Source organism: Mastigoproctus giganteus, chromosome 4, assembly GCF_048544385.1.
Source record: "Mastigoproctus giganteus isolate SK-2022 chromosome 4, ASM4854438v1, whole genome shotgun sequence".
NCBI lineage: Eukaryota > Metazoa > Arthropoda > Arachnida > Uropygi > Thelyphonidae > Mastigoproctus > Mastigoproctus giganteus.
In genome coordinates this window covers 241,681,806-241,699,518 of record NC_143578.1, presented here as the reverse complement: position 1 = coordinate 241,699,518, position 17,713 = coordinate 241,681,806, and the positions used below count along the sequence as shown (strand labels likewise).

At 36.7% G+C, this 17,713-nt stretch overlaps 1 protein-coding gene across 2 annotated transcripts in view; it reads left to right on the top strand.

Moving 5' to 3' along the window:
- Window positions 1-17,713, top strand: part of LOC150087567 (syntaxin-7-like) — a 166,186-nt gene that overhangs the window by 90,854 nt on the left and 57,619 nt on the right. For both annotated transcript variants that reach the window (XM_090372129.1, XM_090372130.1), the window contains exon 7: window positions 9,748-9,803. In XM_090372129.1, the coding sequence (XP_090228255.1) occupies window positions 9,748-9,803 (56 nt within the window). The remainder of the gene's footprint in view (window positions 1-9,747; window positions 9,804-17,713) is intronic.

Here is a 17,713-nt window from a genome sequence, read left to right as displayed (position 1 = left end):
AATAAAGGGAAGCATCGTATTGGACACACGAGTAGTACATGGTAAGTTTTTTTTTTTTTATTTTATCTATCGCCATATTTGTTACGTAGGTTGCTGAACGTTTTTCGATACAGTAAGTCCCCGACTTAACAACTACGGATTTACGTAAATTTGTTTTCACTCAATTTTATTTTTATTTTTTATTTTTTATTTTTTTTAAGGATTGTAAAATTTAAAAGAACAACAAAAACAATATAATAAACAATCAATAACGACGATCACGGCACGCACAAATGAGATCGGAGTAATAAGCAAAACAATAGGAAAGAAGAGAAGATTCTTACAATTATTTATTGTTTTTTTTATGTGACTAAAGATTTCAGTGAAGGGGGAACACACTTCACCATAATAACGTAAAAACCAACAGACTTCCAGCTATCGGTATTATCGCAAATGCATTAAGATCGAATTTACTACCCGTTATCCGTAGCCGAGTGGTCACGAGCGGGAGTACAGTAGCACACGCTCTATGAGTAGACCGGGGTTCAAGCCCTGGACTGCTAAATATGGTCGATCTGCCAACCTGCACTGGAGCAGCGTGGCAGATTATGGTCCATTTCCCTCATCATGAATTGTTGAGGAGACTTCCATCCTTCAGTGGGTTGATAATGGCTGCAGTTTACTTTTCTTTCTTTCTTTTTTTTTTTATAATAGATTGCACTAACAGAAAAGCCCAATAAAATAGAAAGTGCAAATTGTTTTTTGCACTTTCCATTTTATTGTGCTTTCGTTTAATATTCCAGAAATGTGCTTTAGTAAAATGTGAACTCACGCGGGGTGATAATAGTGAGTTTTCGCCTTAACCTTTTAAAGTTCTTTTCAGAAAATTTAATTTGGACAGTTACCATAGTGCCGACTAAGAAAATAGTGACAGCTTTACTAGTAAATCTACCAAGAAAAGGAAAGAGATCAATTTAGATCAGTCAATTAAACTAATAAGAATGTATTAAAATGGTCAAACATTAACAAGTATCGCGCTGAATTGAGATTTGTCAATAACAATATAGTAGCAATATGTTACTAGTCATTCCCGAATTACGTAAAACTTGACGATGTAAGCAGTCCTAGAACGTATCTCTTATATGTCGGCAACTTCTGTATTTTTGGATTGATAATTGGATTAAATGGGAAATCGATTTGTTTTTTACCATCTATCCCAGAAAATCGAGAGTCTACTGTATTCAAAAATTAAGTCCTAGTGTTGTTTAATTTGTGAGGTCCTTGGCATGTAATCTTATGACAGTGCAGTCTAATGCAAATATAAAAGATCATATTAACACGTTCGCTGCCTTTTATATTTGCGATAGTCATCCCTATATTCATTGGGGTGTTTCTGTGGGACACTTCTTTGTGGTTGTGGAACAAGTAAGCAGTGCTTTTCATTAAATGGATTTCATCTGTGAAGAGTTATCACTTCAAGTAACACTGGCATCTGTTTTTTGTAGTTTTCTAACATCAACAGATGCATTTGAATGAGAATCGGAATCGCTTGAATAGAATTCTATTTCAGTATCAGATGACATATTATGAAGAACTGTCATCTGCCTCAACATACTGTTCATCCCTATTCCTTTTCAGTCTTGATGTCCCAGGCTGTGAATCCATTATAACAACCATTTAAGATAAAATTTTATAGGAAAACACTTTTTACACTAAATTTGTACATTTTAGAATCAGTACACACCACACCCTGTGAGTTATTAATGAATAATGTAAATTTACCTTCTTAGTGATATTTGATTAAAAATGATGGATAAATCTCATTTCTAAAGAGCATAAGCCCATGCTCTGTCACTGAGCAGTAGTAGTGTCCCCTTGGTAGCAATGATAGAAATGCATAGTAGCATCATTTTCTCAAATTATTTCAGTACTTGTGTTGAAATAGTACCCTGCTTCATTACTAAATTGCTTCATTATGGCAATGTAGCCTGGCGATAGGGCTATATATACACTTTTTTTTTTTTTTTTTGTTATTTAAACCCCAAACTCGAGAACTTATAGTACTTAGTACCGTGCTTAGGTTGGAGGTTGAGAAGACGAAAGAAGATATTTGTTGACATTACTCTTGAACTTCTGTAGACTGTAATTTTCAGGAAATATGTATAAAGGAAGGTTGTTCCAGAAAACAGCAGTTGAATGAATAAACGAGAAATATGAAAAGTTGGTTCTGAGTTTGAAGTTGGACAGTAAAATGGATGTTGGCTGGTGGCAGCACGTGTTCGGACTGTTTTGAAAGAGAGAGCAGGAATTATAGAAGCCAATTCAGAAAAACAGTGCCCATGGAAATATCTGTAGAAGAGGCATGCAGCAGAAACAGCACATCTATGAGACAGCGAGTAGAGAGACTCTTGTTAGAGATGAATCATTAATTAACCTAACTGCCCTCTTCTGAACGGAATCAAGAAGCCTGAGAGAGGTTTTGGGGGCACTGCCCCAGATGTGGGAACAATATTCCAAGGTAGGGCAGATTTGCAATTTGTACAGAGTGAACAGCTGTTTGGAAGAAAAGTAACGCCGAGAGCAAAAGAGAAAACCAAGTTTTTTAAATGCAGAGGAAGCAATATTTGTAATGTACTTGTGCCAAGAGAGGTTAGAAGTCAGGGTAATCCCCAAAAGAGAGAGATATCATTTTGCCTAGAAATCGGAGTGTCACCAAAGATAAGCATAGGAGCAGAAGAATCCTTTTTGCGAGATATAAGGCAAGACTGAGTTTGAGAAGGATTGAAATCAACTAAGTTGTCTTTGCCCCACTGGAGAATTACCTGGAGATCGGCATTTAAGAAATTGGTAGCAGATTTTCGAGAAGTTGAAGCTGATTGAGCAGGACAAGGTTTCTCAAAATGGAAAGTGGAATGCAGTGTGCTCTCATTGGCAAAACTATGGATAGGATTTCCAGTCAATGGAAGAAGGTCATTAATATACAAGAGGAAAAGAGTGGGAGAAAGAACTGAACCTTGGGGGACACCGGCATTAGTGGAGAAGTTAGAAGACAGAGAGCCATCACCCTCAGCGAGCGATCAGAGAGAAAACTGGATAACCAATTACTAAAAACAGTTGGCAAACCATAAGATGGAAGCTTGTTTAGAAGACCTTTATGCCAAACACGATTGAAAGCCTTTGAGATGTCAAGAGCAACTGCTTGTGTTTCACCGAACTTTTCCATTGAATTAGTCCATAAATGGGTAACATAAGCCAGAATATCACCAGTGGATCGACACTGAAGGAATCCATACTGGCGATCGTTGATCAGACAGAAGGTTTCTAGGTAGTTTAAGAGTTGGCGGTTATTTGATTTCTCCATTACTTTAGAAAGAAGTAATTGCAATGAGACAATAATTGGATGGGAGGGATTTGTCACCCTTTTTAGGAACTGGCTGGATATGAGCAAATTTTCAAGCAGAAGGAAACACCACCTTTGGAATAAGAAAGTGAAAAAAGGTGGCAAAGAACAGGAATAAGCTCAGGAGCACAGGTTTGAAGAACAAGTGCAGAAATACCATCGGGACCTGGAGCTTTCTTAGCATCAAGATTTGTCAAAATCCTTCTGACATCCTTTTGACGAAGACCACAGGAGGCATTGAATGGAGCATGTTGGTGGGAATGGTGGGATGTGTTTTACCAAGATCATTTATACATGAGTTGGAAAAAAATGGGATGCTAGCAGGTCAGCTTGGCTGAAGTGACAACAGAACCAACCGGTTTGGACAGAGGTGGGAGCAGAGATGGGCAAAAGTTACGGCCAATAGCTTTGGGAAGAGACCAGAATGCTGCTAGGCTACCATTAGGGCAAGAAGCAAGTTTTCTACTCTTAGCCTGTTCAAACTCTAGTTTGGACTGATTAATAACTGCTTTACAATTGTTGCGAGCTTTGGTGTAGGCAGAAAATGAAACTGAAGAATTAGAAACAAGCCAATTATGATATGCAATGTTCTTCTCTTGAACAGCCTTAGCACATTTATTGGAAAAACAAGGTTTACATAAAGGACGAGATGTTAAAGTGGAGTATAGGATGAAGGATTCCATTCCTGCAAGAATAATTTCACTGATGCGATCTGAGCAAAAGTTGACATCAGAAGTTTTGAAACAGTAATCAGACCAAGGAAAAGAAGAAAAGAAATCTCGCAGGCCATCCCATTTTGCATTCTTTTATTCCCAACATTAGGAAGTTGTGTTATTCCTAACCTCATAATGCCAAACAATATGAGGTTGGGAATAGCCATGAGATAAAGGCTCCACTGGAGAAGAGACAATCACCAAGTTGTGATCTGAGGTGTCTGAAGGACCTCTCACTTCAACCATGTACTTAGAAGGGTTGTTTGTGAGAAAAAGATCAAGTGTGTTGGCTGTATGGTTAGGATTGTCCGGTATTCTTGTAGGTAAATGAACAATCTGTGCAAGGTCATTAGTAATTGCAAAAGCCTCAGCAGCTCGACCAGCTGGGTCGGTGACTAGAAAACGAAAGCCAGCTGGAGTTGTGAACATTAAAATCACCAAGGAAAATTACCTCACTGTTAGGAAAGTTGGACTGGAGAAAGTCAAGTTACAAAGAGAGGAAGTCAAAGAGCTCCAAGTGATTAGTGGAGTTGGGAGAACGGTAGAGACAACAGATGAATTTGACACAACGAGGTAGATAGATTTTAAGCCAGAGAAGATCGAAAAGAGGAGATTTGGAATGGACATATGCACAAGTACGACCTTTGAGGGGAAAGGAATCATACTGTGAATAATTTGGGCGACTGAGATGAGCAGTAGTTGAATCAACCTTTTGGGCAACCATAGCCGAGTGGTCAGGAGCGGGAGTGCAGTGGCACACGCTCTTTGAGTAGACCAGGGTTCAAGTCCCTGACTGCTAAATACGGTCGATCTGCCAACCCGCACTGGACCAGCGTGGCAGTTTATGGTCCATTTCCCTCAGCATGAATTGTTGAGGAGGCTTCCATCCTGCAGTGGGTTGATAATGGCTGCAATTTACTTTTTTTTTGGGGGGGGGTAATTGTGCAGCCAAATATGAAGTTTGTTGAGCATTGCTGACGGGCTGCCAGGGCAGGTCATGGAGTCTTGTCAATGGTATATAGGAATTTTGCTAGTAGGGACAGGGAGGTGATAATCCCGTTATACAAGGCAGTGTTCAGGCCACACCTAGAATACTGTGTGCAGGTTTGGAGGCCTCATTTTAGGAAGGATGTAGAGTTGCTAGAAAGAGTACAAAGAAGGGCAACAAGATTGGTGAGGGAAACAAAGGGGTGTTCTTACCAAGAAAGGCTTAAGTTCAGTAAATTGCAGTGCCTGGAGGTGATCTGATTGAGGTGTATCAGGTCTTGAATGGTTTGAGCAAGCTGAATGCTGATGGGATTCTTCCTCTTGCTCAGACTAAGAACGTGAGGGGGGCACAGTTTCAAATTGAGGAAAGATAGTTGTAGAATAGATGTGCAGAAATTTGCCTTTAGCCAGCAGGTAGTTGATTGGTCGAACAGGCTTCCATCTTTTGTTGTGGAAGGTAATAGCCTAAATAGATTTAAGGCTGAGCTGGATAGGCATTTGGAATGAATGGAGGGATGAAATGGGAGGGTTTTTTTTTTTTTTTTTTGCTGATGCTGCATAAGCTTGCTTTCTGCATCATATGCCTCTTCTAATGCTAACTGATAACTGAGATTCTGTAAGAAAAAGTACATGGGGTTTGCAGACTGCAAGTGGAAATGGACATCGTTGAGATTAGAATTGAGACCATGTGTATATTTGTGAAATGAATTAGGAAGTGTTTGGGAGGTTTAGATCTATTTGCAGATAAGCTTACTCTATTAGTTTAACAATTCATGTTGTATTCAATAGTAAGAAAAAGTGAGTGGGATATGCTGTATGTAGTAATGAAATTTTTGGATATGGCGTACACATGAAAAGAATATACCCAGATCCTTGACATAACGTGGCCTCGACAATGCTCCATGCATACACTACTCGGACTCCTTCCACTCACTATCTGGCAGAGTAGAGGTAGCAAGATTATACACTAGCTGATCCTTGAAGCCTCCTAGTGAGTTACCAATAGGTTCGGTCTGGTGTACTAATTTGCAGCAGGCCTGCAAACACCATTTTAGAACTGTATCCTCGAAATGTAAGGAAGATTGGATCTCGCCACAGTGTTCATCATAATCTCAAAAGTCATCAATCATACTGCATGATGGAAGAGATGGGGGGAAGATTGACTGGAACTTAGCTCTGGAGACTAAACATGGGTTCCACCACTTCAAGCCTCCAATAAGCAAAGTGGTGGTATTACACCGGTTGATGAGAGTCATCTACTACCCAGTACTGCCTGGTAACACAGAGGGGTGCCATTCCTCAATGTGGTGTGGGCACCACATCTTGACCCTTGCTTACATTGGTTCACACCTAGGTAGTCACCCACTGTGTGCTTGTGCATGGAGGTTATACCCAGGATTACTAACAGTCCCACCATTGTGAAGGTGCTATATCTTCATGGAAATATCATGGAAAACACAACGTAACAAATGTTGTGTTTTCAATAGTCTCTTTCACACACTATGCCTGACTGATCCTTTGTTTGATATTTATTCACTGCCAGACACGGTTGTTAATTGTTTGCCTATCAAATAACTACCTGTTATTTGATAGTTGAACTAAATAGTTCCAAAACTGCCTTGGAGTTTTTGACAAATAACAGATTTGCCTTCTTGGTGATGGTATTCAATTAAAAATTGTTGGGTCAACTTGTGGATAAACACATTTTAAAAAAAAATAATTTAGGTCAACTTACGGATAAACACATTCTGAATCAGGTGTTCTCTGACAAGGAGTATTGGAGCAGACGTGTTTAACGTGCCACCTCTGAAGTAAAAGGAATCATGAAGTGAATAATTAGCTCATCTGTGATCAGTAGTGGTTAATGCAACAAAAATTGAGATTATGCCAGAATTAGCAAGTGAGGTTTGGCAGATTTTAGGTGGAAATGGACATCACTGAGATTAGAACTGAGACTATATATTTCTGAAATGAATGAGAAAGTTTTTTGGAGATTTAGATCTTTTCACAGATAAGTTTGTTCTGTTAGTTTGACTATTCATAATGCATTCAGTAAATAAAATAAGAGTACAGGGATGGTACATTTGTATGAATTACTGAAATTTGTGTATGTGGTGTAAACGCAGCAAGGTTGCACCCAGCTCCTTGGCATAATGTGGTCTTGAGAAAGCCTCCTTGAGGAGGTCCAAGTAGTGCATATGCACTACTTTGACCTCCTCATTTACTAGTTGGCATAGTAAAGGCAGTGCAGTTATACACTAGCTGATCTGGATGCTACCCAAAGAGTTACTAATAGGTTCAGTCAGTGGACTATTTAGTGGTTGGCCTGTAAAAGCTGTTTTAGAGCTGTGTTCCAAAAGTGTAAGGAATGTTGGATCTTGCCATGATGCTTATAATTTCAAAAGGCATTACTCGTATTGCATGATGGAAGAGATGAAGTGTAAGATCATTGAGGTTAAAGGAGGACAAGACCCCAGGCAGAATATATATATTCAGTTATATTTAAAAAGATAGAATGTGAGGCATCAAATCATTTGGGAATGGTAATGAGAGCATCATTAGACTCTAGGAAGATCCCCTTTGGATTGGAGAAGTGCTGATGTTTCCCCAATCCACAGAGATGCTAAAGAGGAATTAAATAACTATAGGCCATAATCTTCCTAACCACTTCTGTGGTTGGGAAGATAAAAGGCTGTCATAAATGCTCAGTCTTCAGGATGGACCAATGTACAAGTGGGTTTCTTCAGTGTTTGGTGTAGGTGCTGTCTTTTTCTAATTTTCATAAATGATGTTGATGAGAGTATTCAAGGGAAGCTGGTAAAGTTAGCTGGTGATTTGAAGATTGGAAAACATGATTAACAATTTGAACCAGACTAAACTTCAAAAAGTCTTGGATCAATTGCATATGATCCAAAAAATGACAAAATTTTTTGCTCTAGAAATAAGGTAATGCAATTGGGGAATAAATCCTGGAGTCAGGTATAAGTTGGAGGGAGGGGAAGGAGAGGAGTTAAAAGTGGGTCAAAGCATAAAAAGGCTTAAGGGCTGCAATTTAGTTTAAAATTAAGTTTCCTGTGAAGTGTAAACAGGTAGCTAGAAGGCATGTGATGTCCCACGACCATGATTAATAGGACCTTTGCTAGTAGGGAAAAGGACATCGTTATGCCTTTATCCAAGAGTATGGTTAGATCTCATTTGGAATATTTTTATTGTGTCTGGAAACTGTACCTAAAAACAACTTCTAGAGAGAATTCAAAGAAAGGCAACCAGATTAGTGACGAATGGAAATTGATGCACATATGAAGAATGGCTTAGAAGGTATTGACTGCAATGTTTGACAACTAGGATCTTAGAGGAGATCTGGTTGAAAAGTGCCAGGTGCTGAAGGAGTAAAATGAATGGAGGTCTATTCTCCCTCACAGGTGAGCCAAGAACCAAAGGGCACAAATATAAAATAACAGAAGAGCGAATCTCATGAAGTTCACCTGGCCCATTGATTGTTGAACACTGAATAAGTTGCCACCCAACATGGCAGAGGCAGTGAGTCTGGCTAAGTTCAAAGCCTTATGGAATAGTATGAATGATTATATATATATTGTTTTTTTTTTTGTCTGTTTTTTTTTTTTTTTTTTTTGCATCATTTGGCCTTACTAATACTAAATTAATTTGTATACATTGAATATATTCATGAATAAGGAAAATTATTTTTATATATGCTTTTTATTAATATATTATGGATTTTCCTTTAATTAAATTTAATTAAGGAAACCAATGAAATCTACATTAAGTTTGGATTATGACAATTAAATTTGTCAAACATCGATTGATCATCCATGATGATTAGTATGACATACAGTCCTCAGCAGATGCCTTGACAACTGGTTGTTTTGAGCAACACTTCATGAAGAACTGTTGGTGCTTTGAAAGATGAAGCAGAAGAGTTTTTTGCCGCTAAACTTTAAAATTGAAAATTTATGAAATAACACAACTGTACTTTCATTAATTTTGCCAGAGTATTAACATCAGCTTCCATTTTTAAATATGCAGACATGTTTAGAGTTGCATTTATAAGCAATTCATATTAGGTCTCTATTAAAAAAGCCTAAATATAAGTTGACTAAGTGATGTAATCTAAAATATTCCTTTGAGAATAATTAAGAGAATTTTCTGAAAGGAATATTTTCAAAGAACTATAATTCTTTGAAATTCTTTAATTCTAATTCTTTTTTGAAAATTTTCCAAAATATTGCTTCAGAGTCAAACCATAATTTTAAACCAAACTAGAGTCAAACCATAACTTTAATTCTTTAATTCCACTACAGAACTGTAGTGGAATTAAAGTTATGGTTTGAAGTATTAACTAATACTATTAAAATAAAGAAATGATATAAACTAATGATGTACAATATGATGTAAACAACAAGAAGTTTAAAGCGAAACACTCTTCAAAAATATTTTTATTTTGAAATTTTCAACGTTACTTGAATTACTGGAAAAACATTACTTGAATTACTTTAAATTGGACTCAAGTATGTAGCTAAATTTGAATTTCAAATCCCTCTTCTCATCTCTGCTCTAATATAATATATTTAATTTAGTAGTATATAATTTTATAAAGTTTGTGCTATAGGTAATGTATAGGAATTGAGAACTTTTGTTTCTGTTTAGAATCCATTTGCTGATGATTCATCTACACCTGGAAGCAATTTGATTGACTTAGCAAGGTAAAAAATATATATAACCTATTTGATTCATTTAATTTTGTAGTCTTGTAAGAGAGTTTCTTCACATGCTGTCCTGAATGAAAAATTGCTTTAGAACAATGCTTCCTATTCTTTATTTTGCATGTGGCCTTCATTAGTCAAATGTGTAACAAGGTTACACCTTGAGATAGAAATTGTACTTAGTTGTTAATCTAATTGTCAAATTAAGAAAAGGTAATATGAGATGTGCTTTGGCATGCTTTAATACATGAAAGTAAACTGGAACACTTTTTACATAAATTTAAAATATTCATGTAATTTATAATATCAACTGTCAATAGTTGGTGCCCATGATCATAACAAAAGTGGTCACACCTTATCTAACAGGTTGCAGGTTTTTTTTTTTTTTTTTTCCTTTCTGTAAATAGTTTTCAAATATTTTTTGTGCATTCTGTTTGGAATACTAGTTTTTCACCATTTTGCTAATGGATTGCAGCATTTGCTAAATGCATTTTTCACTTTTTTAATAATAAATTTGAAAATTCAAAAATGTTTTTTACACTTGCTATTTTCATTGAAACAAAAGTTTTATGATTATATTTGGTAAAAGATCCCTTTCTTCCTGTATTGTTTAATGGTGGTAGGTTGAGTGTTTTCACTGAGAAGATATCTTTTCTGATATCTGCTTAATTAATCATTTCGATGCAAATTTTCACTCATTCATTGAAGCTATTATTTTGTTCTTTTTTTTCCTGTCTTGTCTTCCTTTCCTCACCACACTACTATCCGAATATGCTTGCCATGGTTTCTAGTGCAAATATAAATAAATATATATAGAAAAATCTAAATGAATGAAATACAGGTAGTTCCTGACTTTACGAGTTAATTCGTTCCTAGCGCGTGCTCGTAAAGCGGGAATATATTACCCATAGACATAATGTTAAAAATAGGGGTTACGTCAGAGAGTTCCCAAACTTTCTCGGTTCACGGCACCCTTAGTTTTGTAGTAATTTTTTCACTGCACCCCTAGGTCAAAAGAAATACCTAACACAGTGGTTTTCGACCTTTTAATTATATACCTATATAATAATTTTATTCTTTATATAGAGGCATTAAATAAAGATCAATTAAAGATCACCACAAAATTAAAAAGATACGGTACGGTGGATACTGTACACCTATTTATAATGAAATAAATTTACAAATTTAAAAAAAATAATAATAATAACTTTAAGTAACTTAAATCCAAATTACATTACACAGCACCCCAAGAATGTTGTTGCGGCACCCCAGTTGAAAACCACTGGCATAGTGCTCAATGTGTAGGTGTTGCCAGACCTATGAGAAATAAAGAAAAGCAGAAGAAATAAGAGAAGTAAAAGTAATAAGAATAGTGAACGTTAAAATAAGGGAAAAACCTAAATGTGATATCTACATTTGCAATTCAAATAAGATGAAAATAATGATACATTGGAAAAATAAGAAAATTTTAGGTATAACAATGTTACTGTTATAATGGGAGGGTGAACAAGAAGAATTTAAAAGAAGGGTTAGGGAATATTGTGAATATCATTAATGACAAGTATTAATAATACTGCTTATTAACATATTTAGTGAGGATAGGTTATCTTTACCAACTTCTTCAGGTTACTACAGCTGTGATAATCTATCTGGAACACACAGAAAAAGCATCCAAATGAATGTATAGTAAGCAAATTGTCAGTGTATGCTATGAATTAGAAATAATAATAGTATGGAGGGTAGTCGGAATGCTATGTAAATAATTGTAGTAATTAATATTTTAATTTAATATAAGTAGGGTTTGGTTGATTAGATGTAATGATTCATCTAATGCAGGGGTGGCCAACCTATGGCGCATGCGCCAAACGTGACGCTTTTGAAGATTACAAGTGGTGCATTTCATCATAAAATTTCTCAAGTACCCAAAGCCCATATTGCCGATTCTTTGGTTCTATTTCCTTTCATTTCAGGTCCTTCCGCATATGGCTTAAAACACTCACCACCTTCTTTCCACTTACACGCACATAAACGTGTCAATTCCCTCAATTTTTAGCAAAAGAAATAAATTAGTCTCCAAAAAAATGCATTTCTGAATTTTTACCTTAAGTGATCTATGGCTGTGAAAATATATCGAGCATCTAGTCATCCATTCTTTTGTACGGCCGTTGCCTCCGGCGCCCGACTCTATGTACAAGTGGGAAAATAAATGCAATATGTGACTTTTTCAGGGGATTGAGAATATACAAATAGATCCTTTGTCGGAAGTCTTTCAAGTTAAAAGGAAACAGTGAAATGATAAATTTGAGGTATTTTCATCTACGAGAAATTTCCATCAGTCGCATTTCCAAATCGCATTTTGCCAACTCAAGAAATAGTAGGGTGGAGCTCTCCCCCCCCCCCCCCGGTCGCGCCTGCTCATCAGTTCGTCAAAATTTTGGGACAGTTTACAACTGATATTCTGTGTGATATGACATACATACTTGTGATCTGTCTGTTCTTTTTCAGCATTTAGACTTCTAGAGTTTTGTACTTTTCTGGTTTTTTTTTTTTTTTTTTTTATTCCTTCTATCCACCACAGTGCAAAAGAAAAGCAGAAAGTGATATTAAACATGAATTTAATGAACAGTGGGAAAATGAGTTGTTATTTATAGCAAGTTCATCAGGAAAACAGTTTTGCATTGTTTGTGAAAGTACTCTTTCACATAATAAAAGACATGATCTTAATAGACACTATAAATCACAGCATCAGACTAACATAGACGGAAAAATGAAGCTTGTTCTTGGGTCTGAGCTACGAAAAGAATATGTGACTAAGAAAAAGGAAGAAATCAGAAGACGACAAAATATATTTGCTAAAGTAAGTTGTGAAGACTTGGCGATGATAGAAGCGTCCTATGAAATTGCTTTAGTATTGGCGGAAAAAAAAAACTTTTTCTAACGGAGAAGAAATTGTTAAGCCTTGTCTCCAAATATTTGCACACCATCTTGGTAATAAAGGTATTGAAAGGAAAGCAGACGAAATTGCTATATCAAGGCAGACAGACATATCGAGGAACTCGCTCAGGATGTATCTCAGCAATTGGAAGATCTTGTCCATTTTTGTACTTTATTTTCTCTAGCTTTGGATGAATCAACGGACATATGTGGTGTAGCCCAGTTAAGCATTTTTATAAGAGGAATTGATGATAATTTTAACGTCTTTGAAGAACTTACCAGTCTGGAGTCATTGCATGGTAAAACAAGAGTATCAGACATATTTGAAAAAGTAAAATCATGCCTAGAAAATCTAAAATTAGATTATAGTAAACTCATCAGTGTGTGTACTGACGGAGCGCCGTCAGTGATAGGTAAAGCCAATGGCACTACCACTTTGCTTGAAAATTTTTTAAATCGTCCTGTACTAAAATATCACTGCATTATACACCAAGAGGCACTGTGTGGAAAAACTTTAAATATGCAGCATGTTATGTTACCGGTTGTGAAATTTGTGAATAAAATTAGAGCAAGAGCATTAAACAGACAAGAATTCAGAGAATATTGTGAGTTGTTCGATTTGGAATATGGTGAACTTGTCCTTCATTGTGAGGTGCACTGGCTTTCTGGAGGACAGGTTCTGAGTAGATTTTGGAAATTTAAAAATGCTGTTTATAATTTTTTAGAACAGGAAAATGAACTACCTGATGAAAGAACCTTATTATTAGATAACAACTGGCTATTTGATTTGGCATTTTTAGTTGATGTTACTAGTCATCTCAATGATCTAAATTTGAAACTAAAAGGCATGAATAAATTATTTCCTAGCTAGTAAATAGCATCAATTTGTTTAAAATGAAATTAAAACTGTTCATCTCTCAGTTAGAAAATCAGGATTTAAGTCAATTTCCAAAAATTGAAAGAGCAGAATGAATGTGCTGTGGATGATAGCAATTGGACCAAATATCTTGAAAAAATCAAGTTATTGCCAATGTCATTTGAAAGTCGTTTTCATGATTTGGCTAAAGAAGAAAACTACATGCTCGCATTTATAAACCCATTTTTACTTAGTGAACAAAACATAATTGAGATGCCTAGTAATATACAAATGGAACTTATTGATTTAAAAACAAATTCATTATTAAAATTGAAGTTTGATGAGCTTTTTTCAGATCAAAATGCTTCTGACACGATTAATTTCTGGCATTCATTACCCTGTGAACATTTCCCAGAACTAAGAAAATTTGCAAAAAATTATATATGTTGTTTCAGAACGACATACAGATGTAAACAAGCATTTTTATCCATGAAATTAATCAAAAGCAAAACACAATTGAAAACACAATTCGAGGTCGCGAATGACTGATTCAAATTTGAAGAATTCCCTACTGCTCTCAGTAACAAATTTAACACCAAACATTGAAAGACTGGTGACATCCAAACAGGCTCAAAAGTTTCATTAATGGTAAGTAATGTTTGTGCTGTAATAGAAATTGCTTTACATACAATAATTAAATCATTTAAAAATGTTAATTATGTTCATAAACATAATTAACTAAAATAATTAATTAAAAAGTTATTAAGGATATGCCTGGACTCATTCTAGCGAGCAGAGAGAACAGACGACTCCAAGTTCCAACCTGATCTCGCTCTCAGTGCTCCATCTCGCTCAGAGCTCTTTCTCTCTCTCTCATCACACCCAACAACTGTGGTACAGAGCTATCTTTACCAAACGAGACTCCCCGGCAGCTGTAGCATCATCAGCGGGTTCCACGACAGCGGTCGCCCTCTCATCCAAGAGATCATCTCTCATTATTGTAGATTGGTGCTCCAATAAACATGTGTCTTTTGAACTGGCGTACATTATTTAATTTAGTTGCGTGTTTGAGTTATTCTTTTTCCTCCAAAACTTAAGCCTTTCTTCGTATGAGCAACCCTTCATTCCATTCACTAATCTTGTTGCCCTTCTCTGTACTTGTTCCAACAGCTCTACATCCTTCTTGAAATGAGGCCTCCAGACATGTATACAGTACTCAAGGTGTGCCTTGACCATTGCCTTCTACAAGGGGTTAATCACCTCCTTATCCCTGTTACAAAAATTCCTGTATATCATTGACAAGACATGTTGAGCTACTCTTGCAGACTGTCTGCAAGGCTCAGAAAACTTCATATCTGCCTGCACAATTACTCCCAGGTCCTTTTCATTCTCTATCACTGTCAGTGTAGTACCTCAGAGTTGATACATTACTCTGGGGTTACTGCTTCCCATATGTAGTACTTTACATTTGTCAATATTAAACTTCATTTGCCATCTCTCAGCCCATCTGCTCAACATTTCTAGATCCTGTTGCAGCAGCGTACTGTCATTAGTGTCATTAACAACCCTGCCAACCTTCGTATCGTCTGTAAACTTGAACATTAAGCCTGATATACCATCATCAATATCATTTATAAATACAGAAAACAATGGAAATTGTTTTCTGTATTTATAAACCCATTAATTTATATGTATCCCCTGAGGGACTTCACTAATAACATTAGTCCACGATGAGCAGTGTCCATTGATTACCACTCTGTCTTCTCCCCCTCAACCATCCCTTTATCCATACCAGCAATTTGCCTCCAATGCCACACTGCTCCAATTTGTGCAGCAGTCTTCCATGTGCAACAGTATCAAAATCCTTTCTAAGATAAATATAAAATAACTTATCACCAAAAACACCTGCCCAGATGTTGAGGCTGAACCGCTGTTGGTGATGTGATGGAAGAATTGCATATGGGTTTTCCTCAGCCCATACATGCTGATTGTGAAAGTTTTGGATTCCATCCCGTGTGAACTGTGCTTCATCTGTGAATATCACTAAGGCAGGAAAGTGAGTTGTACCACACTGCTGCAAGAACCACTGGCAGAACATTACTTGTGCAGGGTAATCTGCTGGTGAGAAGACCTGTACCCGTTGCAGATGGTAAGGATACAGTTGGTGTTCTCGCAACACTCTCCAAATAGTCGAACATTGAATAGCCAGTTGCATTGCTATTCTGCATGTACTGATTTTAGGAGTGGCATGCACAACATCCAAAATCTCCTCCTCTACTTCAGGAGTCATAGATCTTGGTCGTCCTCTGTCGGCAGCATGAGGTGTAAAGGTCCCATGTTCACAAAGGCGGAAATGGATACTTTCAAATGTTTTCCTGTCTGGACATCTTCGTTCTGGGATCCTTTTGTGGTACAAATGAGCCTCCAGAGCATTGCTGTCCGCCAAACTGTACATAAAGTGCATATCTGCTTGCTCCTGATTTGAGTACATGGTCGGAATGGAAAACCACCAGATTCTGTCAGTACCTTATGATGGCCCCAGGGGCTATTCTGGGGCAAGTCAGTGAATTTAGTGCGAATTGAGACTGCGATAGTTGAAATTGAGCTGACTTTCGACTTATAAAATTTTGTTCTCTTTGTTCTGATTTACTATTGCCTTATTTAGCTGCCCTACTTCCACGTAGTCTGGGGTGGGCGAGCAGGGTGAATCCCTGCTCGGCTAAACGGGCATAGACTGATTGTTGATAGGGTTTTCAGAGGAGTTTTGTTTTGCATTTCCGTGCCCTTGGGCTGTTGCCCGTGGGACCGTTTTTACCCGTTTAACTTGGGTTACGGTGTTTAACGACAGTTGTCGTTTTTCAAAAATTGTATTTAAAAGTTAAGTATTGGTTCGACGGCTCCTTGCTCTTTGAATTGTAAATATTGTATATAGTTATCAATTGTCATTTTTGATTTTTGATTTTTAGTTGTAAATAGAGAATTTTATTATTTACAATGACCAGTTCCAGTGATTTGGACTCGGTCTGTGAGCAAATTATGTCAGTAACATCAGAATTTACTGAAGATGAACAGGAAGAAATAGCTAGAGATGTCCTAGTTCAGGCTCAAGAATTAGTTGAAATTGAAGTCTCAACAAGTAATTTAGCTGGAACAACTGTTCAAGCTAGTTCGTCGTCACTTCCCGGACCTTCGCAATTAACGAGCAATTCTCTAATAGTATCAGGGTCTAAAAAGCAGAAAAGATCCAAAGTTACAGGTGAATCGGACACAAGTGTAAAGAAGACTCGAAATAGAAAGAGACAAAGGAAAGAAACAGTTGAAAAACAGGTGGATCCTGATGGATTTTCAGAAATAAAGAAAGCTCGTGAACGACTGAGAGCTTATCTATGGGATAAAAACACCAAAGTGCCAACAGCTTCTATAAGAATCATCTTAGAAATGTGGGATGAACTAGAAAGCAAAGTCCAAGAGATAAGCAAGAAAAACATGCTGTTAAAAGACCGATTAAAGCAAAAGGAAAAGGCAAAGAAGGAAACTTATTCGAGTATAGTCAAGAGTACCGAACTGATTGAAGAAAAAGTGCCTAAGATTATGATCTTAAAGTCTACAAAAGGAAACTTTAAGACTAGTGAGCAGGTGAAGGACGGAGTATTAAATGAAATTCGTCCATTATTGAAATATGTTAAAGTTAGGAATGTAAGACCAATTAGAGATTGCGGAGTTGTTGTGGAGGCGGTGACTGACGACGACCTAAATAAACTTAAAAGTTGTACAAAGTTAAAAGAGCTTGGATTGGATTGCTCAATACCTAAGCCAATATGTCCAAAAGTTGTGCTCTTTGATGTAGAGAAAGGGTTCAAGAAAGATGATATGATTAAAGAACTGTGGGTAAAGAATTTCAAAGACTTAGGTCTCAGTGAGAAAAGAACTGTTGAAGGAATTGAAGTATTAACTGTAAATAAAGCAAAAGATGTTAATGTGGAAAACTGGGTTCTCCAAATATCACCAAAAATATGGACAAAGTTTAAATCTTGTAAAAGGTTGTTGGTGGGCTGGTCTGCTTGTAAGTTTAAAGAAATTTTTAGTGTTACTCAATGCTATAAATGTTTAATGTTCAGAC